Source organism: Pristiophorus japonicus, chromosome 5, assembly GCF_044704955.1.
Source record: "Pristiophorus japonicus isolate sPriJap1 chromosome 5, sPriJap1.hap1, whole genome shotgun sequence".
NCBI classification, from domain to species: domain Eukaryota; kingdom Metazoa; phylum Chordata; class Chondrichthyes; family Pristiophoridae; genus Pristiophorus; species Pristiophorus japonicus.
The window spans coordinates 270,081,338-270,108,864 of NC_091981.1; the positions used below are offsets into that span (position 1 = coordinate 270,081,338).

Consider the following 27,527-nt stretch of genomic DNA (forward strand, 5'->3'; position numbering starts at 1 on the left):
AGAAGATTGACAGTTCTAAGATTTATTTACAAATCACAGACAGAAATATAAAGTGTGACTATTTATGAAGATATGCTCCTTTATGGGGTTTTTCTATTTACTCCATTATTTTTGTTCCAAGATACAAAAATGGGTCAACCAAAATTAAGATTAAATGCCTTGCAGAGTCTTCATCATTCATTAAACAAAGCCTATTCCAAATAGTGTAGAAATAAACTCAGGTTTTTTAATTGAAAAGATTAAAAGACAACGTCTCTAAGATAAAAACATAAGAAATAGGAACAGGAGTAGGCCATACGGCCCCTCGAGCCTGCTCCGCCATTCAATAAGATCATGGCCTCAGCTCCACTTACCCGCTCTCTCCCCGTAACCCTTAATTCCCTTATTGGTTAAAAATCTATCGATCTTTGACTTGAAAACATTCAATGAGCTAGCCTCAACTGCTTCCTTGGGCAGAGAATTCCACAGATTCACAACCCTCTGGGAGAAGAAATTCTTTCTCAACTCGGTTTTAAATTGGCTCCTCCGTATTTTGAGGCTGTGCCCCCTAGTTCTAGTCTCCCCTACTAGTGGAAACAACCTCTCTGCCTCTATCTTGTCTATCCCTTTCATGATTTTTAATGTTTCTTTCAGATCACCCCTCATCGTTCTGAACTCCAACAAGTAAAGACCCAGTCTACTCAATCTATCATCATAAGGTAACCCCCTCATTTCTGGAATCAGCCTAGTGAATCGTCCCTGTACCCCTTCCAAAGCTAGTATATCCTTCCTTAAGTAAGGTGACCAAAACTGCACGCAGCACTCCAGGTGCGGCCTTACAAATACCTTATACAGTTGCAGCAAGACCTCCCTGCTTTTGTACTCCATCCCTCTCGCAATGAAGGCCAACATTCCATTTGCCTTCCTGATTACCTGCTGCACCTGCAAACTAACTTTTTGGGATTCATGCACAAGGACCCTCAGGTCCCTCTGCACCACAGCATGTTGTAATTTCTCCCCATTCAAATAATATTCCCTTTTACTGTTTTTTTCCCCCCAAGGTGGATGACCTCACACTTTCCGACATTGTATTCCATCTGCCAAACCTTAGCCCATTCGCTTAACCTATCCAAATCTCCTTGCAGCCTCTCTGAGTCCTCTACACAACCCATACCCTTATCGTTTTCTGTCTTAAATTTATTCAATGTCCCAGCTTCCACAGCTCTCTGAGGCAGCGAATTCCACAGATTTACAACCCTCAGAAGAAATTTCTCCTCATCTCTGTTTTAAATGGGCGGCCCCTTATTCTAAGATCATGCCCTCAAGTTCTAGTCTCCCCCATCAGTGGAAACATCCTCCATGCATCCACCTTGTCAAGCCCCTTCATAATCTTATACGTTTCGATAAGATCACCTCTCATTTTTCTGAATTCCAATGAGTAGAGGCCCAACCTACTCAACCTTTCCTCACAAGTCAACCCCCTCATCCCCAGAATCAACCTGCTGAACCTTCTCTGAACTGCCTCCAAAGCAAGTATATCCTTTCGTAAATATGGAAACCAAAACTGCACACAGTATTCCAGGTGTGGCCTCACCAATATCCTGTATAGCTTTGGCAAGACTTCCCTGCTTTTATACTCCATCCCCTTTGCAATAAAGGCCAAGATTCCATTGGCCTTCCTGATCACTTGCTGTACCTGCAGACTATCCTTTTGTGTTTCATGCACAAGTACCCCCAGGTCCCACAGTACTGCAGTAGTTTGCAATCTTTCTCCATTTAAATAATAACTTGCTCTTTGATGGTTTTCTGCCAAAGTGCATGACCTCACACTTCCCAACATTATACTCCATCTGCTAAATTTTTGCCCACTCACTGAGCCTATGTCTTTTTGCAGACTTTTTGTGTCCTCACACATTGCTTTTCCTCCCATCTTTGTATCGTCAGTAAACTTGGCTACATTACACTCAGTCCCTTCTTCCAAGTCATTAATATAGATGTTTGAGATTGTGACAAGTTGCTGCCGTGATGTACCCACGACTATACAAAGAAATATTCCTCGGGATGTGCTGTGCTTCCTTAATACCAGGAGGCAGAACTGATCCCTAAAACATATTTATGTAATAAAATGTGCAATCAAGCTATAATAAAGCCATGGAAAGGAAGAAATTGCATAATACTTTGTTAACAATCAACAATCCGACATGGTAATCTATTCTACTTTCTTCCTCATTCAGCATCATCCACACCCTTCAGAACTTGTAGAGGAGCAGCCTGGTGGCCTTCTCCATCTAAACTGTTGTCAAACCAAACCTGCCAAATTGTTGCTGACAAACCAAAATTTGATGAAACGAGCATCCCGACAGACACTGTCAAATACGAATATCAGAGTAGCCCAAGATGGAGATGCGCTCACCATCTTGCAGTACTCAATGGCTTTTCATGTATTGGGGGATAATGTACAAATGTTCAATGAATCATTTTGCCAGACTTAGGTTACAAATAGCAGGCCCAAGGGTTGGTCCTCTATACTAACTGTCTGGATTAAGTTTTTTTCCTTGTCAAAGGGAGTGATCTATAGCTCTTTTGACAGCTGCATAACAGAACCAATGTTTCACTTCCAACTCATTCATAACCAAAAATAAAAAGTAGCCATTTCTTGATGAAAAATTAGAAGTGGCTCATAGAAGGAATCCGTAGAAACATAGAAACATTGAAAATAGGTGCAGGAGTAGGCCATTCGGCCCTTCGAGCCTGCATCGCCATTCAATAAGATCATGGCTGATCATTCCTTCAGTACCTCTTTCCTGCTTTTTATCCACACTCCTTGATCCCCTTAGCCGTAAGGGCCATATCTAACTCCCTCTTGAATATATCCAATGAACTGGCATCAACAATTCTCTGCGGCAGGGAATTCCACAGGTTAACAACTCTCTGCGTGAAGAATTTTCTCCTCATCTCAGTCCTAAATGGCCTACCCCTTATCTTGAGGCTATGTCCCCTGGTTCTGGACTTCCCCAACATCGGGAACATTCTTCCCGCATCTAACCTGTCCAGTCCCGTCAGAATCTTATATGTTTCTGTGAGATCCCCTCTCATCCTTCTAAACTCCAGTGAATAAAGGCCCAGTTGATCCAGTCTCTCCTCATATGACAGTCCAGCCATCCCTGGAATCAGTCTGGTGAACCTTTGCTGCACTCCCTCAATAGCAACAATGTCCTTTCTCAGATTAGGAGACCAAAACTGAACACAATATTCCAGGTGAGGCCTCACTAAGGCCCTGTACAACTGCAGTAAGACCTCCCTCCCTGCTCCTATACTCAAATCCCCGAGCTATGAAAGCCAACATACCATTTGCCTTCTTTACCGCCTGCTGTACCTGCGTGCCCACTTTCAATGACTGATGAACCATGACACCCAGGTCTCGTTGCACCTCCCCTTTTCCTAATCTGCCACCATTCAGATAATATTCTGCCTTCGTGTTTTTGTCCCCAAAATGGATAACCTCACATTTATCCACATTATACTGCATCTGCCATGCATTTGCCCACTCACCTAACCTATTCAATTCACCCTGCAGCCTCTTAGCGTCCTCCTCACAGCTCACACCGCCATCCAGTTTAGTGTCATCCGCAAACTTGAAGATATTACACTCAATTCCTTCATCTAAATTATTAATGTATATTGTAAAGAGCTGGGGTCCCAGCACTGAGTCCTGCGGCACCCCACTAGTCACTGCCTGCCATTCTGAAAAGGACCCCTTTATCCCCACTCTCTGCTTCCTGTCTGCCAACCAGTTTTCTATCCACGTCAGCACATTACCCCCAATACCATGCGCTTTGATTTTGCACACCAATCTCTTGTGCGGGACCTTGTCAAAAGCCTTTTGAAAGTCCAAATACACCACATCCACTGATTCTCCCTTGTCCACTCTGCTAGTTACATCCTCAAAAAATTTCAGAAGATTCGTCAAGCATGATTTCCCTTTCATCAATCCATGCTGACTTGGTCCGATCCTGTCACCGCTTTCCAAATGCGCTGCTATTTCATCCTTAATGATTGATTCCAACATTTTCCCCACTGCTGATGTCAGGCTAACCGGTCTATAATTACCCGTTTTCTCTCTCCCTCCTTTTTTAAAAAGTGGTGTTACATTAGCGACCCTCCAGTCCATAGGAACTGATCCAGAGTCGATAAGACTGTTGGAAAATGATCACCAATGCATCCACTATTTCTAGGGCCACTTCCTTAAGTACTCTGGGATGCAGACTATCAGGCCCCAGGGATTTATCGGCCTTCAATCCCAATTTCCCTAACACAATTTCCCGCCTAATAAGGATATCCTTCAGTTCCTCCTTCTCTCTAGACCCACTGTCCCCTAGTACATTCAGAAGGTTATTTGTATCTTCCTTCCTGAAGACAGAACCAAAGTGATCTTGATCATTAAGGACTAGCAGAGAAGACTTCCTGTGTTAAAAAAAATCTTGTAATGTCAAAGGGATCCCATCACCTAGGAAACAGCTGATTAAAATCTTCCCAAGAGAACGGGAGATGAAAACACAACATCTACAGATTGACCAAATGTTTCAAATTCAACAAATGGTGAAGATATACAGGGAATCCAACTTCCTTTTGGATATACAGCGAGAGATTTCTTTCATTTAGCACTACACACCTTAATACCAGGTAGCTTCACTTCCGTAGCAATAGGAGCAGGCCATTTAGCCTGTTCCGCCATTCAACGAGATCATTGCTGATCCGTGACCAAATTCCGTACATGCAGCTTTGCCCCGTATCCCTCAATACCTTTGGTGAACAAAAATCTATCAATCTCATTTAAAATCAAGAACTGACCGAGCATCAATTGCCGTTTGCGGAAGTGAGTTCCAAACTTCTACCACTTTGCGTCTTGAAGTGTTTCCTGACTTCAATCCTGAAGGGTCGGGCTCTAATATTTAGACTATGCCCCCTAGTCCTATACTCCACAATCAGTGGAAATAGTTTCTCTCTATCTACCCTATATTTTATTGAAAATTTCAATCAAATCATCCCTTAATCTTCTAAATTCCAGGGAATATAACCCGAGTTTGTGTAATCTCTCCTCGCAATTTAATCCTTGGAGTCCAGGTATCATTCTACACTGCACTTCCTCAACGCCAATATATCCTTCCTAAGTTGTGGTGCCCAGAACTGCTCACAGTACTCCAGATGTGGACTAACCAGGGTTTTGTAAAGCTCCGGAAAACTTCTACCATCTTGTATTCATTTTGGTCCTCTATATATAAAGGCTAACATTCCATGAGCCTTTTTGATTATTTTCTAGCTTTTCGCCATTTAGAAAGTACTCTGTTCTAACCATTTTAGGTCCAAAGTGGATGACGTCACACTTGCCTACATTAAAATCCATTTGCCACAGTTTTGCCCATTCACTTAATCTATTAATATCTCTGTAATTGGCAAACTTGGATATGTGGCTTTCTATCCCATCATCTCATGTCAATAGTTGAGGCCCCAATATAGATCCTTGTAGGGCACCACTAATCACATTGTCAATTAAGAGTACCTACCCATTATCCCTACTCTATCTCCTGCCGCTCAGCCAATTTTCTAACCAAGTCAGTAATTTACCTTCAATTCCATGGGCTTCAATTTTAGCCAACAATCTCTTGAGGGACTTTATCAAGGTCCATATAAATAACATCCATAGAAAGTCCCCTGCCTACGACTTCAGCGCCTCTTCAAAAAAAAATTTCAACCAGGTCCGTCAGGTTTGACCTACCTTTGCAAATCCATGCTGGCTCGCTCTCTGATCACCTGAAAATGTTCAGTCATTCTATCCTTAATTATAGACTCTAGCAATTTCCAGACAACAGACTAACTGGTCTATAATTCCTTGGTTTCCTGCTCACACCTTTTTTTTTTAAATAGCAGAGCGACGTGCAATTTTCCAATCGAAAAGGAACAGTTCCAAAATCGGGAGAACTTTGGAAGATTATATAGTTGGGGCATTTGCCATATTCTCACTTCGTTCCTTTAAAACCCTGGGCTGGAAACCCTATCGTCTTGGGGATTTGTCACTCTTTAGTGCCATTATTTTCTTCATTACTATTATTTTGCTTACGTTAATTTTAGCAAGTCCCAGTCCCTGATTCAGTATTAGTTTCCATATATAGTTAGACAATCACTGTTCTCTTTCAATAGCAAGCAACAAAGAACTAGCATTTATATAGCATCTTTCACGACCTCCAAAGTCCCAAAGTAATTTCCAGCTAATTAAGTACTTTTAAGTACAGCGATTGTTACGTAAGAACATAAGAAATAGGAGCAGGAGTAGGCCATCTGGGCCCTCGAGCCTGCTCCGCCATTCAATAAGATCATGGCTGATCTGATCTTGGCCTCAACGCCACTTCCCTGCCCTCTCCCCATAACCCTCGACTCCCTTATCGTTCTGAAATTTGTCTATCTCCACCTTAAATATATGCAATGACCCAGCCTCCAGAGCCCTCTGGGGCAAAGAATTCCAAAGATTCACAACCCTCAGAAGAAGTTCTTCCTCATTTCCATTTTAAATGGCGACCCCTTATTCTGTAACTATGCCCCCCAGTTCTAGATTCTCCCATGAGGGGAAACATCCTCTCTGCACCTATCCTGTCACGCCCCCTCAAAATCTGATATGTTTCAATAAGATCACCTCGCAGTCTTCCAAACTCCAGTGAGTATAGGCCCAACCTGCTTAACCTTTCTTCATGACAACTCCCTCATCTCAGGAATCAACCTTGTGAACCTTCTGTGAACTGCCTCCAATGCAACTATATTCCTCCTTAAATAAGGAGACCAAAACTGTATGCAGTACTCCAGATGTGGTCTCATTAACACCCTATACAGTTGGAGCAGGACTTCCCTACTTTTATACTTCATCTCCCTTGCAATAAAGGCCAACATTCCATTTGCCTTCCTAATTACTTGCTGTACCTGCATGCTAACTTGTGTTTCATGTACAAGGACCCCCAAGATCCCTCTGCAGCATTTGCTTTTTTCTTACTAAAGTGGATAACCTCACATTTTCCCACATTATACTTCATCTGCCAAATTTTTGCCCACTCCCTTAGCCTGTCTATATCCCTTTGCAGATGATTTGCGTCCTCCTCACAACTTGCTTTCCCCCTATCTTAGTATCATCACCAAATTTGGCTGCATTATACTCGGTGCCTTCATCCAACTCATTAATATAGATGGTAAATAGTTGAGGCCCCAATGCTGATCCCTGTGACATCCCACTAGTTACCATTTGCCAACCTGAAAATGATCCATTTATCTCGATTCTCTGTTTTCTGTTAGCCAATCCTCTATCCATGCTAATATATTACCCCCAACCCTGTGAGCTCTTATCGTGCACAGTAACCTTTTACATGGCACCTTATCGAATGCCTTCTGGAAATCCAAATGCACATCCACTGGTTCCCCTTTATCCACCCTGCTCGTTGCATCCTCAAAGAACTCCAACAAATTTGTCAAACATGATTTTCTTTTCATAAAACCATGCTGACTCTGCTTGACTGCATTGTGATTTTCTAAATGGCCTGCTACTACTTCCTTAATAATGGATTCCCAGCATTTTCCCAATGACAGATGTTAGGTGAACTGGTCTATAGTTTCCTGCTCTCTGTCTCCATCCTTTCTTAAATAGGGGCGTTATATTTGCGCTTTTCCGTTGGGACCGCTCCAGAATTCAGGGAATTTTGGTTGATTACACCAATACATCCACTATCTCTGTAGCCACTTGTTTTAAGACCCTAGAATGCAGACCATCAGGTCCAGGAGACTTGTACACACTATAGTCCCATTAGTTTGCCAAGTACTTTTTCTCGAGTGATAGTGATTGTTTTAAGTTCCCCCCCGCCAATAGCCCCTTGATTATAATTATTGGGATGCTTTTAGTGTCTTCTGCCATGGATACTGAGAAAAATATTTGTTCAAAGTCTCTACCATTTCTCCATTTCTCATTATTTCCCCAGTCTCATCCTCTACGGGACCAACATTTACTTTAGCTACTCTCTTCCTTTTTCTATACCTGTAGAAGCTCTTACTATCTGTTTTTATATTTCTTGTTTACTTTCATAAGCTATCTTCTCTCTCTCTATCAATTTGTTAGTCGCCCTTTGCTGGTTTCTAAAAATTGCACTGTCATGGGAAAACTCAGGAGCCAATTAATGAATAGCAAGGTCCCACAAACAGCAATGAGATAATATCCAGATAACATGCTTTTTAAATGATGTTGGTTGAGGTATAAATATTGGCCAGTCACTGGGGAAAACTCTCCTGCTCTTCTTCAAATAGTGCCATGGGATATTTTGTGCCCAGCTGAGGGGGCAGATGAGGCCTCGATTTAAGTCTCACCCAAAAGACAACACCTCCGACAATGCAGCAGTCTCTCAGTAATGCACTGACGTGTCAGCCTCGGTTATGCGCCCAAGTCCTTGGCGTGGGGTTTGAGCCCACAACCTCCAACTCAAGCGAGAATACTACCACTGAGCCAAGGCCGGCACCTTGGCTAATATAACCAAGCTGTTAAAGAGAAGCATGCTCGAGAATCTGGCCCTTTATCTGGAATTGTCAACAGTAGCGGTTTAAAATGGTTCAGGGGGTAAATACACCTTACGATGTGGTACTAAGCCATCAAGCTCACACATGAAAAATTGGCTCTTGCACATGGGTCTGGTATTTAGGCTGCAGGGGAACCTGGTAATGGGTGAAGATCCCGGCACGACAATGTTGAGGCCACGACTTTCTCCTGCAAAGTAGATCCTTGCCCCACTTTTAATGGGAGCCTCATCCAGTGTCGGAATCATCGTCTTAAATATTACAGCAGCCGGGAATGGGGTCGGGTTGCTCGATTTTGATATTTTAACCCACCCCCGACCCCCACCCAGCTTGTCTGGGGAATGGGGATTAGAATCGAGGCCATAGTATCAGATGGCTACCAGCACCCACTGAATCATATGCTGGCATGACTTGGCATCTTTACGAGAGGGGAAATAAAAAACAATGATATGAAGAATGTATCTGTTTTTGTTTCTTTTTTTCAAACTGCCACAATAGGGATCTTTTAAAATCGACGGGAAATCACAAATGCCTCAGCGCCGACATGGGATAAATAATTTCACATCCTCTCAAGAGGTGTCTTTATAGCACAAGGAGGAAAATTCAGGAGGCAGCCCAACATTATGCTGCCAACATCAAAGATGTAAACGGGACTGCATTTCATGATTCTCCTCTTGACAACATGGGTTTCATCCTGCAGTTGATAGAGGACTGAACAAAAACAAATGTTAGTTTTTCAGCAACTTAGCCTTCTGACACTTTTCAAATCTCTAAGAATGGAGCAACCATGATTCAGCAAAGTAATACTGTAATCAATCTGTGATGGCATGCCTTTAATGCACATGTCAGAGTGATGGATTTGTAGAATATTACTGTTGAAGCTTTTAGGTAACACTTCATGAAGCAAATTTTAAAGATATTTACATCGTCAAAATCACAATTTCATCCAACGGCAAATACAAGCCAGGTGGCTCAGGTATCCCGATCACTCCAATGGAAGTAGATCTGCAGCAGGTACAAATTCCCAAGAAGAGCCTAATTAATTTGTAACCTAATTTAAAAAACCATCTGGTCAATGGAAAAGTTACATGGCTAATTCATGTTATTCTCACCCATCAGCAAAATACTGCTTTGAAGATTAATTAAAAGGTTATTTTTGGTGCCCTGAATCATGTGGACAGCATGAATTTTAGACATTTTCACATTACAGCAATAACACCAATACATGGGAGAGAGGTTGAAGTGAATAGGTCGTTGCAGATTACCATGGTACAATTAACTAATTTCTCTACAGAACCTGTGATCAAAGATCTTCAGGCAGAAGAGGAATGGTAAATTGCTCTCAGTAAAGAGGGAGTGTAATTATAAGTGCATTCCCCTGTGCCCAATTCTGTAATTTTCAGAGTATTTTACACTAAACACATTTATTTCAGTAAATTAGAATGCCTGTACTTTGAACACATTTTATTGTAGTTAGCTACACCATTACATTTCAAGTTATAACTGTGGTGGCCATTACCAGGTACTCTAATACAGCAAAATATAAAACACACCTAATTAATCCGGGGGACCTTCGTACAGCTTGCGTTAATCCTTCGACAAGTTTGACAGTTATGCTAAATTTCACTATTTTGTATGTTTTTTTTTAACAGTACTAAATTGTGCCTCAGATTTTTCCATTCTTCAGGTCGAGATTGAAAATACAGCCACACAGATGGTATTCTGTAACCTTCATTTAGGATGTAACATTCACATTACCAAGTGGTGAAAAATTATCATACTTAAAAAAAAAAGGCTGAGAAAAATAATTCCAGAGCCCCCTGGATGTCTAGGGACTTACAGGGAGGATTAAGAAAAAAAGGGACGGCTAAATACTATAGAATCTTTAGAGGAATATAGAAAGTTAAGAGGTAAAATTAAAAAGGATATTAGGAATGCTAAGAGAAATTCTTGGCCAGTAAAATTAAGGAAAACCCTAAGATGTTCTCTAAATATATTAAGAGTAAGAGGGTAACTAAAGAGAGGGTAGGGCCTATTAGAGACCATGAGGGCAATCTTTGTGTGGAGGCAGAAGATGTTGGGAGGGTTCTTAACGAATACTTTGCATCTTTCTTCACAAAGGAAAGGGATTGCAGATCGAGGAGGAATGTGATATTCTGGATGAAATAAATAGTGAGAGAGGAAACATTAAGGCGTTTAGCAGCTTTGCAAGTAGATCAGTCCACAGGCCCGTATGAAATGCATCCCAGGCTGTTGAGCAAAGTAAGAGAGGAAATAGCAGAGGCATTGACCATCATTTTCCAGTCCTCTTTGGATCTGGGCATGGTGCCGGAGGACTGCTAATGTTGTTTAAGAAGGAAAAAAGGGATAGGCCGAGTAATTACAGACCTGTCAGCCTAACCTCAGAGGTGGGAAAATTATTGGGAAAAATCCTGAAAGACAGGATAAATCTGCATTTGGAAAGGCAACGATTAATTAGGGACAGTCAGCATGGATTTGTTACGGGAATTTTTTGAGGAGGTAACCAAGAGGGTCGATGACGGTAGTGCATACGATGTAGTATATATGGATCTTAGCAAAGCATTTGATAAAGTCCCACATGGTAGACTGGTCATAAAGGTTCAAGCCCATGGGATACAGGGCAAAGTGGCAAGTTGGATCCAAAATTGGCTTGGAGGGAGGAAGCAAAGAGTAATGATTGATGGATGTTTTTGTGACTGGAAGGATGTTTCCAGTAGGGTTCCGCAGGGCTCAGTACTGAGACCCTTGCTTTTTGTGGTACATATTAATGATTTAGATTTGAATATAGGGAGTAAGATTAAGAAGTTTGCAGACAGCACTAAAATTGGCTGTGTGGTTGATAATGAAGAGGAATGTCTGCAGGAGGATATCAATCTACTGGTCAGGTGGGCAGAGCAGTGGCAAATGGAATTTAATTCAGAGAAGTGTGAGGTGATGCATTTTGGGAGAGCTAATAAGGAAAGGGTATACACATTAAGCGGTAGGCCACTTAATAGTGCAGATGAACAAAGAGACCTTGGAGTGCTTGTCCACAGATTCCTGAAATTAGCAGGCCAGGTGGATAAGATGGTTAAGGCGGCATACGGAATGCTTGCCTTTATTGGCCCTGGCATAGAATATAAGAACAGGGAGGTTATGCTTAAATTGTATCATACTTTGGTTAGGCCACAGCTGGAGTATTGCGTGCAGTTCTGGTCGCCATATTATAGGAAGGACGTGATTGCACTAGAGAGGGCGCAGAGGAGATTTAATAGGATGCTGCCTGAAATGGAGAATCTTAGTTATGAGGATAGATTGGATAGGCTGGGTTTGTTCTCATTGGAACAGAGGAGGTGGAGAGGAGACCTCATTGAGGTGTACAAAATATTGAGGGGCCTGGACATAGTGGATAGTAAGGGTCTATTTCCTTTGGTCTATTACAAGGGGACATAGTTTTAAGGTAGGTGGTGGAAGATTTTGAGGGGATTTGAGAGGTGCTTCTTTATGGAGAGGGTTCTGGGGCTCTGGAACTTGCTGCCTGGAAAAGTGGTGGATGCAGAAACCCTCACCACTTTTAAGAGATGGTTGGATGGGCACTTGAAATGCAGTAATCTGCAGGGTTATGGACCTGGAGCTGGTAATTGGGATTAGACTGGATGACCTGTTGTTGGACAGAGCAGATATAATGGTAAGTACTGCAGGGAATAGAATACGGCCAGGGTGATCTCCTGGGCTAGTTTTGATCGCCTGGGTGGGTCGGAGAGGAATTTTCCCAGATTTTTTCTCCCTAAATTGGCCTGGGTTTTTCATCTAGTTTTTGCCTCTCCCAGGAGATCACATGGCTCCTGTTGTGGTGGAGTGCAGAATGTTTTAGGATCAGTGGTGTCGCAATTGTGCTGAGGCGGATTGGTTGGGCTGGGTGCTCTTTGCTTTTCCGTCATTGTTCATAGGTTTATATGTAACCTTTAGGGCTGCTGACCAAGAACCGTGTGGCTCTTTGTCGGCCGACGCGGACACGATGGACCGGAATGGCCTCCTTCTGCGATGTAAATTTCTATGTTTCGGGGGGGAAAAAATGACTGGACAGAACTGGATTGTAATTTTCCCAGGATAGGTCAAGGAATGGATGAAGGTGTGTTTAAACAGCAGAAAGAGGAAAAAATAGCAATCAGCACTTTGTTAATGCCGTCCTTGCGACACTGGCTCTCGATGAGCGAATCATAGGAACAAGACTAGGCCATTCAGCTCCTCAAGCCTGTTCCACTATTCAATAACTTCCTGGCTCATCTGTATCTCAATTTCATTTACCTGTCTTTATTCCATATCCCTTGATACCCTAATCTAACAAAATCCATCAATATCAATCGATCCAGTATAGAGTGTTTTCAGGGAGGAAGTTCCAGATTTCCACGTCTCTTTGTGTCAAAGTGCTTCCTGAGTTCACTCCTAAATAACCCAACTTTAATTTATTATGCCCTCTGGTTCTGGATTCCCCACCAGACTAAATAGTTTTTCTGATCTACTCTTGTCGAATCCAGTATCATTTTAAATACTTCGATTAAATCACCCACACCCTTCTAAACTCAAGGGAATACAAGCCAAGTTAATGCAACCTATCCTCAATTTATCGCTTTAAGCCTTGGTATTATTCTGGTGAATCTATGCTGCACTCCTTCCACAGCCAATGTATCTTTCCTGAGGTTCAGTGCCCAAAGCTGAACGCAATATTCTAGTTGGGGTCTGATCAAGGCCCTGTATAACTGAAGCATTGGATTTAAAAGTGAGGAAGCAATCAACTTGAGATAAAGGTTAACATTCCGCTTGCCTCCGATTACTTTTTGTACCTGTGCACTAGCTTTTAGTGGTTTGTGTACATGGATACCCAATCTCTTTGTTTCTCCAGAGTTCCTAGCACCTCACCATTAAGAAAATGTTCCGATTTGTCTCTCTCCAACCCAAAGTGGATGACCTCATACTTCCTCACATTGAATTTCATGTCATGGCCCTGCACAGCGAACAGCAAAAAAAGATAAACTTGCCAGATTTGCTTGTGCTGGTGCAGAAGACTCAGTAAAAATGGCTTTTCCCAAGCCTTGCCTTGCCGTAACAAATCTGCTAAGTTTACCTTTGGTGTTGTCGCCAGCTGTGCAACCCAACTTTAATTTATTATGCCCTCTGGTTCTGGATTCCCCACCAGACTAAATAGTTTTTTTTAAACCTCCTCTTGTCGAATTCAGTATCATTTTAAATACTTCCGATTAAATCACCCACATCTGCAGTTGACAGCACTTGCAGAATTTAAAAGTGGCTCTTCAGAATGCATAGTAACTATCTAATGAGTCCCAGTCGAACAAAAATATAGCAGACACAGAATTAATACAGGACGTGAATTTTATAGACTTCAATCAGAGCAGTGTATTTATTTCTATTTGGGCGACAGCTGTATGTGGCTAAAACAGAGAAAGGTAGGGATGAGAGAGTCAATGCACTGGCCCAGAATTTGCGGTTGTATTGACAGCGAAACTGTCAGTGCTCGCCATCATTACTCCGTGAAACTGACAACAACTTCTGATGTCCGCACATGTGCGGTTAAGCATGGAAATCCAGAAGTTGCTGTCAGTGATTCCCTGCTCCTCCACAAGGTGCACTGTTGAAGTCCTCGCAGATAGAAATCTTATAAATCATTTGAACGAATGCAAACTTCCACTTTTTACATTCTAATCTGACTGTAAAATCCCCCAAAAAGATATTCCTTGTTGTGACTGGGTTTTTAACGGTGTACTAAATCAATTACAGAACAAGCTCTCTGGCCCTGAAAAACTAATTTTATATTTGTGGAATGACAAATTTCTCTATGGTACAAATTCCCATAGATTTGAAATCAAAACATTTTTTTTTAAATTTATGATATTTCAGCTTTTACCTTCATGCCATGTGTATGTTCCAATATTTATTTTGCTGTCCAAAATGACTGTAAAGTGAATGATAATCAGTGCTTTTTACTTCCTGGTTTATTGTCTGTGAGAATTCTTCAACGTGATTAGTTGCTTAGCCTGCTTGATGGCAGCACTGTTGTTGGACGCAGGAAATCCCCTATACATGGCGTCTAAATTAAATTAATGTTGGGAAAGGTGAAATCTACGCCACGGAGATTGCTAGATCTTTGTGGGCAGCTTTCTGAGAGGTTAGAAAAATCTGGACCATTATCAATGTTAAACATCATCATTAATAAGTCATAAGGATGAAATAATAGAAATTTTTAGATTATTGCAGCAAAAATGATAGAAGCAATAACAGAATATCTCCAAAATGATCTTTACAGTTATTCATAATTTCTTTCCCCTGAAAAGTCAAGTAAACATGGGTGCAATTAAAAGGGGCATTTTTAATGAAATTAACCTCCATCCAATTTAGCTACTATTAGTTGTCTTTAAATCTTCCTTATTACTCCTTTCATTGAGATCTGTAATAACATTTTGATTGAATCAGATGTACCAAAATCTAGACATGTGAAAGGGCTGCTCAACTTAAAGCAGGAGAGAACTAGCAAAATGTTACATTTTAATAATACGTTTAATATCTGTTTAAGCAGATCAGAAGACGGTGTTGCTCAACAGAATTACATTTTATTTAAAACATAAAACAAATTACATCGTGTACGGACGGTAATGTGCCATCGGAACCATAATTATACTCTTTTATCTGACGTTAGTAGTAGAAGGCTATTGTTACTTTTATTTTTAAGTGCACCATTTTGAGAATCCACGAAGCACAAAATACATGGCAGAAACTACCGTACCTTTCACTTGCTTCTTCATCACTTTGCAAAAGGTTATCATCAAGCTCTTCATCGGATTGGTCAGACTGATTCTAATGTGGGAAGAATAAAAAAAAGCACCAAATGCGCTTAAACAAGAAAGCAAGAAAAGCTGAACTTAAAAACATTCGAAATGATCTCATCTAAACTTCATTATCCAACAAGGTTTAATTAGCTATAGCATTATTCTCAGTTTTAATCAGTCAGACTGCAGCTATTTATAAAACTGTTTCTAATCATCACATCTAAGTTTTTGCAGATTAAATTAACATCCGTGGCTAACTAAAGAAATAAAGGATGGTATCCGATTAAAAACAAAGGTATACAAAGTGACCAAAACTAGTCGGAGAACAGAAGATTGGGAAGCTTTTGAAAGCCAGCAAAGAATGACTAAAAAAATGATTAAGAAAAGGAAGATAGACTGTGAAAGTAAACTAGAACAAAATATAAAAATAGATAGCAAGAGTTTCAAAAGGTATATAAAAAGGAAGAGTGGCTAAAGTAAATGTTGGTCACTTAGAGGACAAGACCGGGGAATTAGTAATGGGGAACATGGAGATGGCAGAAACTCTGAACAAATATTTTGTATCAGTCTTTACGGTAGAGGACACGAACAATATTCCAACAGTGGATAGTCAAGGGGCTATGGCGGGGGCGGAGAACTTGACACAATCACAATTACTATGGAGATGGTACTCAGTAAGATAATGGGACTAAAGGCAGATAAATCCCCTGGACCTGATGGCTTGCATCCTAGGGTCTTGAGAGAAGTAGCGGCTGGGATTGTGGATGCATTGGTTGTAATTTACCAAAATTCCCTGGATTCTGGGGAGGCCCCAGCAGATTGGAAAACTGCAAATGCAACACCCTATTTAAAAAAGAAGGCAGATGAAAAGCAGGAAACTATAGACCAGTTAACTGAACATCTGTGGTTAGGAACATGTTGGAGTCCATTATTAAAGAAGCAATAGCAGGACATTTGGAAAAACATAATTCAGTCAGGCAGAGTCAGCATGGATTTAGGAAAGGCAAGTCATGTTTAACAAATTTGCTGGAATTCTTTGAGGATGTAACAAACAGGATGGATAAAGGGGAACCAGTGGACGTGGTGTATTTGGACTTCCAGAAGGCATTTGACAAGGTGCCACATAAAAGCTTACTGCACAAGATAAAAGTTCATGGGGTTGGGGGTAATATATTAGCATGGATAGAGAATTGGCTAACGAACAGAAAACAGAGTCGGGATAAATGGTTCATTCTCGGGTTGGCAATTAGTAACTAGTGGGGTGCCACAGGGATCAATGCTGGGACCCCAACTATTTACAATCTATATTAACGACTTGGAAGAAGGGGCCGAGTGTAACATAGCCAAGTTTGCTGAAGATGGGAGGAAAAGCAGTGTGTGAGGAGGACATAAAAAATCTGCAAAAGGACATAGACAAGCTAAACAATGCATCCACAATCCCTGCCGCTACTTCTTTTAAGACCCTAAGATGCAAGTCATCAGGTCCAAGGGATTTGGCAGATGGAGTATAATGTTGGAAAGTGTGAGGTCATGCACTTTAGCAGAAAAAAATCAAAGAGCAAGTTATTATTTAAATGAACAAAGGTTGCAAAGTGCTGCAGTACACCGGGACCTGACGGTACTTGTGCATGAAACACAAAATAATAGTATGCAGGTAAAGCAAGCGATCAGGAAGGCCAATGGAATCTTGGCCTTTATTGCAAAGGGGATGGAGTATAAAAGCAGGGAAGTCTTGCTACAGTTATACAGGGTATTGGTGAGGTCACACCTGGAATATTACGTGCAGTTTTGGTTTCCATATTTATGAAATGATATACTTTCTTTGGAGGCAGTTCAGAGAAGGTTCACTAGGTTGATTCCTGGAATGAGGGGATTGACTTATGAGGAAAGGTTGAGTAGGTTAGGCCTCTACTCATTGGAATTCAGAAGAATGAGAGGTGATCTTATCAAAACGTATAAGATTACAAGGGAGCTTGACAAGGTGGATGCAGAGAGGATGTTTCCACTGATAGGGGAGACTAGAACTAGAGGGCATGATCTTAGATTTGACTGTGGATTGCACCAGGACACTGGACGTGAACCCAACAGCAGCTGGGGGTTTCACACATAAACTGCAGACTCAGGCAACAGTGTAAGCACTGTATTCTGCAGCTCTGGTTCAAAATGCAGGCCACTATCAAGGGCATCCCCAAAACACTGACATTATGTCATCAAAGGCTTCAAAACCAGGAAATAAAAGTTGGGCTTAGAAATGCCAGTGTAAATCGCCTCATCAAATCTGCAGCAAATTCAAGAGCAATTTGTTCTCCGTTCACTTGGGAAAGTGCGTTGACTGCTCAAATAACAAAATGCAGCAGCCAGCGATCAGTGAGTGAACTAGGGACATTGTATTATTCCATCTAGTAACATACAGGGCCCAAGTTTCCACATGATTTGCGCCTGATTTTTAGGAGCAACTGGTGGAGAACGGACTATCTTAGAAATCGCAATTCTCCACATTTTTTTTTCTGCGATTCTAGTCAGTTGGAACAGTTTCACTTTGGAACAGAACTCTTTTTTCAAAAGGGGGCGTGTCCGGCCACTGACGCCTGATTTCAAAGTTTCCACAGTGAAAACGTACTCCAAACTAACTTAAAATGGAGCAAGTGAAGATTTTTGTAGAACTGAAAAAACCTTGTCCACACATTAAAAAATCAGGCGCAGGTTACAAATTAGGCGTCCAGAACGAGGTGGGGGGGGGGGGGGGGGGGGGGTGAAGGGAAGTCATTAAATTCTATAATAAATCCTTATTTATACTTATACAAATATTATACAAATAAATCCAACCTGAATAAAAATTTATAAGCAAAGAAAAGATTAAATAAACCATCTTCCTACCTGTGTGAAAGTGCTTCAGCCAGGGAGAATGCTGCAGGAAGCCTCACAAGTTGAGGCAGCCGTTCGTTCCCGCGGGGGGGGGCGGGGGGGGGGGTTCCCGACGGCTGCCTCAACTTTCTGAGGCTTCCTGCAGCCTTCTCACTGCTGCAAGAAGCCTCAGTGCTGATGGCAATGTGCTTTTATTAAAAAATGTTCAAAAATTAAACAGCTACAAAGAACTACAAAAATGGCCGAGTGCCAATGTTTCCTTCACACTGCGCGTGCGCAAACGCTCCAACGCGCACGCGCAGGGTTGCCGGCAGGAAAAAAAACTAATTTAAATGGTACCCGCCCCCTCCCACTTACAAAATCGGCGCGAGTGGTAGGCTCCACGCCAAGCAGACATGGAGCTGCAGGGCGCTCCAGAATCGCGCTTTTTTTTTTCCGGCGCGAAAAACGGGCGCCCAGCTCGGAGGGGCGCCCGTTTTTTATCGTGTGGAAACTTGGGGCCACAAAGTGCAGTACAATGTATAGCAGAAATAGATTACCAAATGTGTCTTTCCAAGCACTCACTTACCATACAACAACTTTTACATTATATACTGCACTGCTCATTTTAATGTAAAATATTACCAAGCTTATAGCATCTTTCTGCTGCTATTCTGTGCATTTACTAAAAGGTACATCTCCACTAAGATATTTGAGCAAGTTTATGCATCGATCCGGTTTTTAAAACAGTCCAAATATTGAATCTTTTGCTAGTTTTGTGACTAATTATACAAAAAAAAAATACAAAAAGGGAGAGAAATAAGGACATTAATAGTCTAACGAATGAACTCAAAAGTTCCACCTCAAAAACTTTTCTGTTCACCTTACCTTTTTGCTCAATCCCCAGTCATCACTAAGCAAGTCATCTTCAAGATCACTAAGAAAGACACAGTAATTATTGTCTATAATTTCATTTACTTACCACAGCTATAAGAAAAGTTATGCAAAGATACATACTATAGATTTATTATTTTGTGTTATCTAGTTTCAAATGGTTAAATTTCTAATGCATTAGCAGAGCAGCATTTATTAAGCGGCTAATATTCTGATTCAACTAACATTACAAAAAAATGTATATTCAATAAATTCTGGTACATTAAGTTACACCCTCATGCAAGTTTTCATGGTCAGTAAACTTACACAATAGTAAGCAGACATAAAAGTGCAAATTATGTACTCACTGTGAAAAGTTAAATTTTTTTAAAAGGCGTAAATGGCCTACAAACTTAATTCATTAAAGACAAGTTGGGACATTCTGCATAAAGAGTTCCATGTATGATCCAGACAACTTGTATTGAAACCTTTAATGTAATGAAACATCCCAAGGTGCTTCATGGGTGTAATCAGACAAACAATGACATCGAGCCAAATATTAGGATGAACAACTAAAAGCTTAGTCAGAGGTAGGTTTTAAGGAGCATCTTAAAAGGAGGAGATCTAGCAAGGCAGAGAGATTTAGGACAGGATTTGCAGACCTTGGGGCCGAGACAGCTGGCAGCTCGACAGTCAATGGTGGGGGCGAAAGGAATGGGGGATGCACAAGAAACCAGAGTTGGAGGAACGGCGAGTTCCTGGAGGATTGTATGCCTGAAGATGGTTACAGAGATAAGAAGGAGCAAGACCAAGTAGGGATTTGAACTTGAGGATGAGAATTTTAAATCACGATGTTGGTGGATGAGAAGCCAACGTAGTTCAGTGAGCACAGGGGATGATGGGAAAACGGGAATTCATGGGGGTTAGGATACGAGCAGAGTTTGGGATAGGCATGGATGACTGTTTCAGCAGCAAATCTGCTGAGGGAGGGATGGAGAAAGGGATGTTACACAAGTGGAAGTATACTGTATTTGTGATAGAGAGGATATGAGTATTTGGGTGCTCAGCTCAGGGTCAAATAGGATGCAGAGGTGGCAAACAGTCTCGTTCAGCCAGAGACAGTGGCCAGGCAGAGACATGGAATCAATGGCGAGGAACAGGGTGTGTGGTGTGGGCCGAAGATAGTTTTGGTCTATCTAACGTTAAATTGGAGGACAAGATAACGATACAAACATAAGTGTAATTCCACTTCACAGTCCTTTCATTATGGTGGAACACATACAATAGGTGAACAATCCAAGTTATATACATTCCTGAGCATCAGAGGCAACAGCACCAAGCAAATTATAGAGATTCTCTCAAAATAAAGCAAAAATGTTCTTTATAAAACACTGTGCACATAATGGCAGGGCAGAGTAAATTTACAAATTTATAGCCTGGGCGGTAACTGGTGGGGCGGATCATCCACCTGTTGCAGAACCTGTCCAATTTTCACCTGTTGAAATCAAAAGTTTATCCAGTCCAATGCTGCACTCCAATCTTTACTTTCACGTGGCTTCAGGTTAAACAAAACCATTTCTCATCATTAAAAATGGCATGAGAATTAACCATACATATGCAACGGCTGAAACCTATCTACAAACTTTGAGGAGCAGAGTGGTATTTATAGATTAAGTGATTCCTTGAATAAAGTTGTGGACTGAATCACTGCCGAATATGACAGCATTACAGTGAAACCCAAGTTTTACCTTTTGGATCTCTCTCACTTTCAACTTCCCTTACACTTTCTACTCCAACGCCTGATTCAGGGAGGTGCAGTTGTAATGTTTATTCCGATATCCCTACTTTGAATCAATTTATCGCAATGTCTGTCTCTCACCTCACTCGAACTCATCAATATTTTGTCAAGCAAAATCTTTTACCTTTAACATCTCCTCTACTGAAATCATTTTTTGATGACTTCAATGTTCACCATCAACAATGACTACTCAACTACTGATCAGGCTAGTATTTAGTATCTAGGAATAACGTTATTAAAAAAAAACATTTCCACTATAAAAAATCATGGTTAACTACTAAAAATTGATTCCCTCCTAAATGAGAGAGAAATACACCAAACTTTTCAATTTTCTTCCCAAAAATCAGATCCAGAGATACTTGTGCATTGCATGCATGACGTGAGTATCCACTGGGCTCTACATGCCAAGCCGATATCACTGATGCAATGCACAGACATCTGCACATCTAATTCTTGGTTGGAAAAGAAAAGAAGATTGCAATTAAGAGTTGTTTTTTTAAAAAAAGGTAACCTGATATTTTATACGTTGCTGTGAGGACTATATTCTTTACACTGCAGCAAATGTCTGTTTTTCATACCTAGCTGGGGATAGAGTAAGTGTAGCACTGACAGTTACCATACTGATAGTCTTAAGACAGGGTTCAACCAATCAGATCATACACCAAGGCATTGTGTACTACAACAATGTAGAACATTTATATAGCGCCTTTAACATAGAAAAATGTTCCAGGCACATCACATAAGCGTAATCATACAAAATGGACGTCAAGCCAAAGGAGGAGATATATGGATAAGAAAGATTACAACTGTTTCCACTAACTTATCATTTTTAATTATTATTCTATCATAGTGGTAGGTATGTAGTTGGAGCCACAATAAACTTGATTTCTATTTTTAATATTTTAAAAACATAGATGTTAAGTGAGAGTCCAAATCCCATAAGTGCTGTCCATGAACTGTGTAAATCATTGTGGGTTCTCATTTAGCTTGATTGTACCTTGTTTGCTTGCTTTTCCTCATGATTTTCTACAATTTTACACAGGTTTTTTGTTTAAAAAAAGGTCCAATTTCCCCACCTTTTTTAACACTAAAAATAAAAAACAAAACTGAAGAAACCTCGGTTTTTATCTTGGCAATCTTAATTGGCATTCCGAATGATCTCAAACATTGTCATTCATTTACCCATATCCCCGATCATCTGACATACACGTGGAATACTTTTACCTGAATTGTGTGTATCGCGTTTTCTACTAAAATTATATGCATGTGGCTAAAACGATGCCACCGTAGCCATGCCTGTGGCTAGTCAATGCTTTCTGCGGAGCAGCACTGTTCTAGCTGGCATGCAAGGTTTCAACCCATTTCTTCCCCTCCTGTTGAATATACATCTTAGTTCCATTAAGCACGTCATTCTGCTGACACATATAAACATTCTGCCGACAATTACAAAAATTCTGCCCATTGCACCTGCCATTTTGAATGGTCTGAAGCTTGCCAAGCCAACTTGATCTTTGCTCACTTGTGCAAATCCACAATTAAACCCAACTTTATCAAAAGAGCCCATTTTGAGCGCAGTGTCAACTTTAAGCATGCTCACATCAGATACAACATCGGTTAAATGCAAATTAAAGCTCTTTCCCTGCTTCCCTCACAGTGTACCTTAGCCCAAACCACTAAATTATCAATAAAGAGTTTCTGCCTGCATCATTCTTTCCTCTTTAAGATGCTGTTTCACCCACTATATATTTCCAACATTTTCTGTTTTATTTCACAAATATCGAAAGCTTTCCAGATATGAAACAGATTCAGGTTCTACCTTTACCTTTCACCCAAGATAGACGTTGCACAAAATTTATCACTGAATATTTAATCAGACTCTACCCTCAGGTAAAATTCCATGTGTCGATCCCAGTTATAGAGAATGCTGAAAGTTGGCAACTATATCCATGAGATGAGCTGGAGGGGGTGGAAAGCTGCAGTAGTGAATAATTAATTGGAAGAGTCAGTACAGAAGGGTGAGCAGAGATTTTCAACGGGCTCGATATATGTATAGAAACATAGAAACATAGAAAATAGGTGCAGGAGTAGGCCATTCGGCCCTTCTAGCCTGCACCGCCATTCAATGAGTTCATGGCTGAACATTCAACTTCAGTACCCCATTCCTGCTTTCTGGCCATACCCCTTGATCCCCCTAGCAGTAAGGACCTCATCTAACTCCTTTTTGAATATATATGCAAGTTGTGTGTACATGTGCACTATAAGGATGCAGAGCGGTTGCTTTACAAGCAATTATTTTGTTTGGTGCCAAGTTCGCATTGAATATTACCAATAGTATGAAAAATGCAGTGCTTTTAATAACAAGTCTGAACAGAATATGCAAAATACAGTTTTTAAAACTCCGAGGGTTAGAAATTCAGTTTTTGTGGAAAAAATACCACAAAAAATTTAGCCTTTTTTTTTTAAGGGGCTAAAATTTGCACAAAAAAATGCATCCGACAGTAAAAAAAAAAATCGGCGTTGCACAAGGATTCGCGGTGGAAACCATGGTCCTTGCCAACTTTAGCCCGAAGCCTATCAGTGCCAAAAACACAGACCCTGGGAGGGGAGAAGTCAAAAAAATATATATTTTTTTTAAATTCAGAAAACATTCACTATACTCTTAACTAATGAATCGCTGAAAAAGAATTTAAAAAAATCAAAACTTCAACTTACCTTTTTTGTAGTTTTTCATACCTACCGCTGTTTCTGGGGCTTCAATGCAGGCTTTTCTCAGGCGTTTTTTTCCCACCGAGTACGGGTTCGCCGAACGGCCAATTTTAAACAGTGCCTTTTTTGGGGCATGGCACGTCGTCGATCCACTTTGACGATATTTCAAAACTGCCATTCGTTAACTTTGGTCAATTTAGGAGAGTACCTTTAACCGGCAAAAAAGGCGAAATATCGCCGAAAAACGTGCACAAGGCTGGCCAATTTCTCCACCTTAATGTGTGTTTGCAGGACTTTATTAGACTGGATAGAACTTTTTCAACCAGTGCAGACACGATGGACCTCCTTCTGTGCCATAAGTTTCTACGATTCTATGATTTATTGCGTACAAGTTGGTGCCATGTTTACCCACATAATAGCAACTTCACATTCATTCATTTTGAAGCACTTTGGGACAATTCAGAGCCGTGATAAGGTACACCATAAATAAAAGTTGCTGTGTTTTCCTGGTCCTCCATCAGACATTCTTTCTGGTCCCTTGCCAAAATTTCTGTGAATCTTACTTTCTATCCTTCCGCCATCCAGATGTGCAGCTTCAAAAGAAGGAAGTGACATTTTTTCTAATCCAACTATAATCTCATTTTGGTTAGAAAAAAACCTCACTCCATCCAGTTCAATCATTATGGCCCACATCACTGAGAATTCCTACCCTCTACCTTCCAAAAAGACATTTTAGAGGTTCCCAATACTTTGGTCAGGATAGTTTTGCCTTCCACTAACCTCACGGTGCGCCCATCTAAATTTACGTTATTTGATGCAGTCTCTTCAATCTCTTAATTCCTAGCCATCCACCCTTTTCATTGGAAACTTGCTTACTCACCATAACCTTAAGTAATTCCCTCTTGCCTTTCTCGCTACTGCCCTATAATGGAAGCTGTGTTAATAATCAAATTGTCCATTACATTGAAAGTTCCAGCCGAATCCATGATCGCCATTTTGGTAGGTCGGTTCTGCTGGTGATCTTGTTACCCATGTAATGTAGATCTAAAATTCTGCACTTCAAAATTTAGGTAAATGCCATTGTGGGGGTCATTACCAAAGCATTTGCCAGGGTCTGGCATTCTGGACTTCTAAACAAATTACCATCATATAGTGCGCTAACAAAGTTAGGTTCATGGTTATCTCATCATCATGGGCAGTCCCTCGGAATCAAGGAAGACTTGCTTCCACTCTTTAAAAAAAAAATATGAGTCCTTAGGTGGCTGAACAGTCCAATACGAGAACCACAGTCCCCGTCACAGCTGGGACAGATAAGACATTGGGGGAAAGGGTGGGTGGGACAGGTTTGCCGCAAGCTCTTTCCGCTGCCTGCGCTTGATTTCTGCATGCTCTTGGCAATGAGACTCGAGGTGCTCAGTGTCCTCCCGGATGCACTTCCTCCACATAGGGCGGTCTTTGGCCAGCGACTCCCAGGTATCAGTGCAGATGTTGCACTTTATCAGGGAGGCTTTGAGGGTGTCCTTGTAACTTTTTCTCTGCCACCTTTAGCTTGTTTGCCGTGAAGGAGTTCCGAGTAGAGCGCTTGCTTTGGGAATCTCGTGTCTGGCTTGCGGACAATGTGGCCTGCCCAGCGGAGCTGATCAAGTGTGGTCAGTGCTTCAATGCTGGGGATGTTGGCCTGGTCGAGTTTCTGCTCAAATGGTTCATCCTCTGACTTATTTCCCGATTAACTCAGGACTTCATTCTGTCCTCCTCTCTCCCACTTCACTGCTTCACAATGTCCTCCAATTATCCACAATTCCTATCCACATCATTTGCTAATGGTCCCACTTTACATTCATGTGTTTTCTTCATATTGCACACCCTCAGTGCTCACAACCTCTAATCCACTTGTTTTACAATAGCTTAATCACTGCATCTTGATTTCTTCCATACCTTTCAATGGGACAATCAATTTCTTGTTTTATTTCTTCATGCAGTGTTCGAGGTTTTCAAATCTAACCCACCACCTCACCGTGAATATTTCTACCCTTGCTCTTTCAACTATCAACATTCTTCACTTAGAATCATAGAATGGTCACAACATGGAAGGCCATTCGGCACGTCAAGCCCGTGCCAGCTCTCTGCAAGGGCACCTCAGCTGGTTCTACTCCCCCACCCTTTCCCCGTAGTCCTGCAATTTTTTTTCTTTCAGGTATTTATCCAACTCCCTTTTGAAATCAGTGATTGAGTCTGCCTCCACCCCCTTTCAGACAGTGCATTCCAGATCCAAACCACTCGCTGTGTAAAAAGGTTTTTTTCTTATGACGCCTTTGGTTCTTTTGCTAATCACCTTCAATCTGTGTCCTCTGGTTCTCGACCCTTCTGCCAATGGGAACAGTTTCTCCTCGATCTGCTCTGTCCAGACCCCTCATGATTTTGAGCACCTCTATCAAATCTCCTCTCAACCGTCTCTGCTTGAAGGAGAACAACTCCAGCTTCTCCGGTCTATCCATGTAACTGAAGTTCCTCATGGAAACATAGAAATTTACAGCTCAGGAGGCGGCCATTTCCACCCATCGTGTCCGTGCCAGCCGACAAAGCGCCACACAGCCCTCGGTCAGCAGTCCTTAAGGTTACATATGAACAATAAAGGAAATGTGAAGAGCACCCAGCCCAACCAGTCCGCCGCACACAACTGTATCACCCCTTACATCGAAACAGTCGACACACCACCCCAATCGGAGCCATGTGATCGCCTGGGAGAGGCAAATACTAAAATCTGGGAAAATTCTTCTCCGACCCATCCAGGCGATCGAAACTAGTTCAGGAGTGTCATCTGCAAACTTCTTAATCATACTCCCTATATTCAAATCTAAATCATTGATGTATACCACAAAAAGCAAGGGACCCATTAGTAAGCCCTGTGGAACCCCACTGGAAACACCCTTCCAGTCACTAAAACATCAACCATTACCCTTTGTTTCCTACTTCTAAGCCAATTATGGATCCAATTAGCCCTGGATCCCATGGGCTTTAACCTTCGTGACCAGTCTACAATGTGGGACATTATCAAAAGCTTTGCTAAAGTCCATATACACTACATTGTACACACTACCTTCATCGACCCTCTTGGTTACGTCCTGAAAAAATTCAATCAGGTTAGTCAAACACGATCTTCCCTCAACAAATCCGTGCTGACTGTCCCTAATTAATCCTTGACTTTCCAAATGGAGATTTATCCTGTCCTTCAGGATATTTTCCAATAATTTTCCCACCAATGAGGTTAGGCTGACAGGCCTGTAATTACTCAGCCTATACCTTTTCTCCCTTGTTAAACAAGCGGACTATATTAGCAGTCCTCCAGCACCATGCCCAAATTCAAAGAGGACTGGAAAATGATGGTCAAGGCCTCTGCTATTTCTTCTTTTACTTCTGTCAATAGCGTGGGATGTATTTCATCCGGGCCTGGGGGCTTATCTACTTTCAAAGCTGCTAAACGCCTTAATACCTCCTCTCTCACTATGTTTATTTCCTCCAGAATATCACACTCCTCCTCGATGGCAGTATCTGCATTGCCTCTTTCCTTTGTGAAAACAGAAGCAAAGTAATCATCAAGAACCATACCGACATCTCCCGCCTCCACACACAGATTACCCTCATGGTCTCTAATAGGCCCCACCCTTTCTTTAGTTACCCTCTTGCTCTTAATATATTTATAGAACATCTTTGGGTTTTCCTTGATTTTACTAGCAAGAATTTGTCATGCTCTCTCTTAGCATTCCTAATATCCTTTTTAATTTTACCTCTGAACTTTCTATATTCCTCCAAAGATTCTATAGTATTTAGCTGTCGATATATGACATAAGCTTCCCTTTTTTTCTTTATCCTCCCCAGTCAGTCCCTGG

At 41.3% G+C, this 27,527-nt stretch overlaps 1 protein-coding gene across 5 annotated transcripts in view; it reads right to left on the reverse strand.

The window, feature by feature from the left end:
* rbm33a (RNA binding motif protein 33a) overlaps positions 1–27,527 on the reverse strand; it is a 203,636-nt gene that overhangs the window by 147,070 nt on the left and 29,039 nt on the right. For all 5 annotated transcript variants that reach the window (XM_070881642.1, XM_070881644.1, XM_070881643.1 and 2 more), the window contains exons 3-4: positions 19,152–19,200; positions 15,377–15,447 (exon numbers count right to left, since the gene is read on the reverse strand). In XM_070881642.1, the coding sequence (XP_070737743.1) occupies positions 15,377–15,447; positions 19,152–19,200 (120 nt within the window). The remainder of the gene's footprint in view (positions 1–15,376; positions 15,448–19,151; positions 19,201–27,527) is intronic.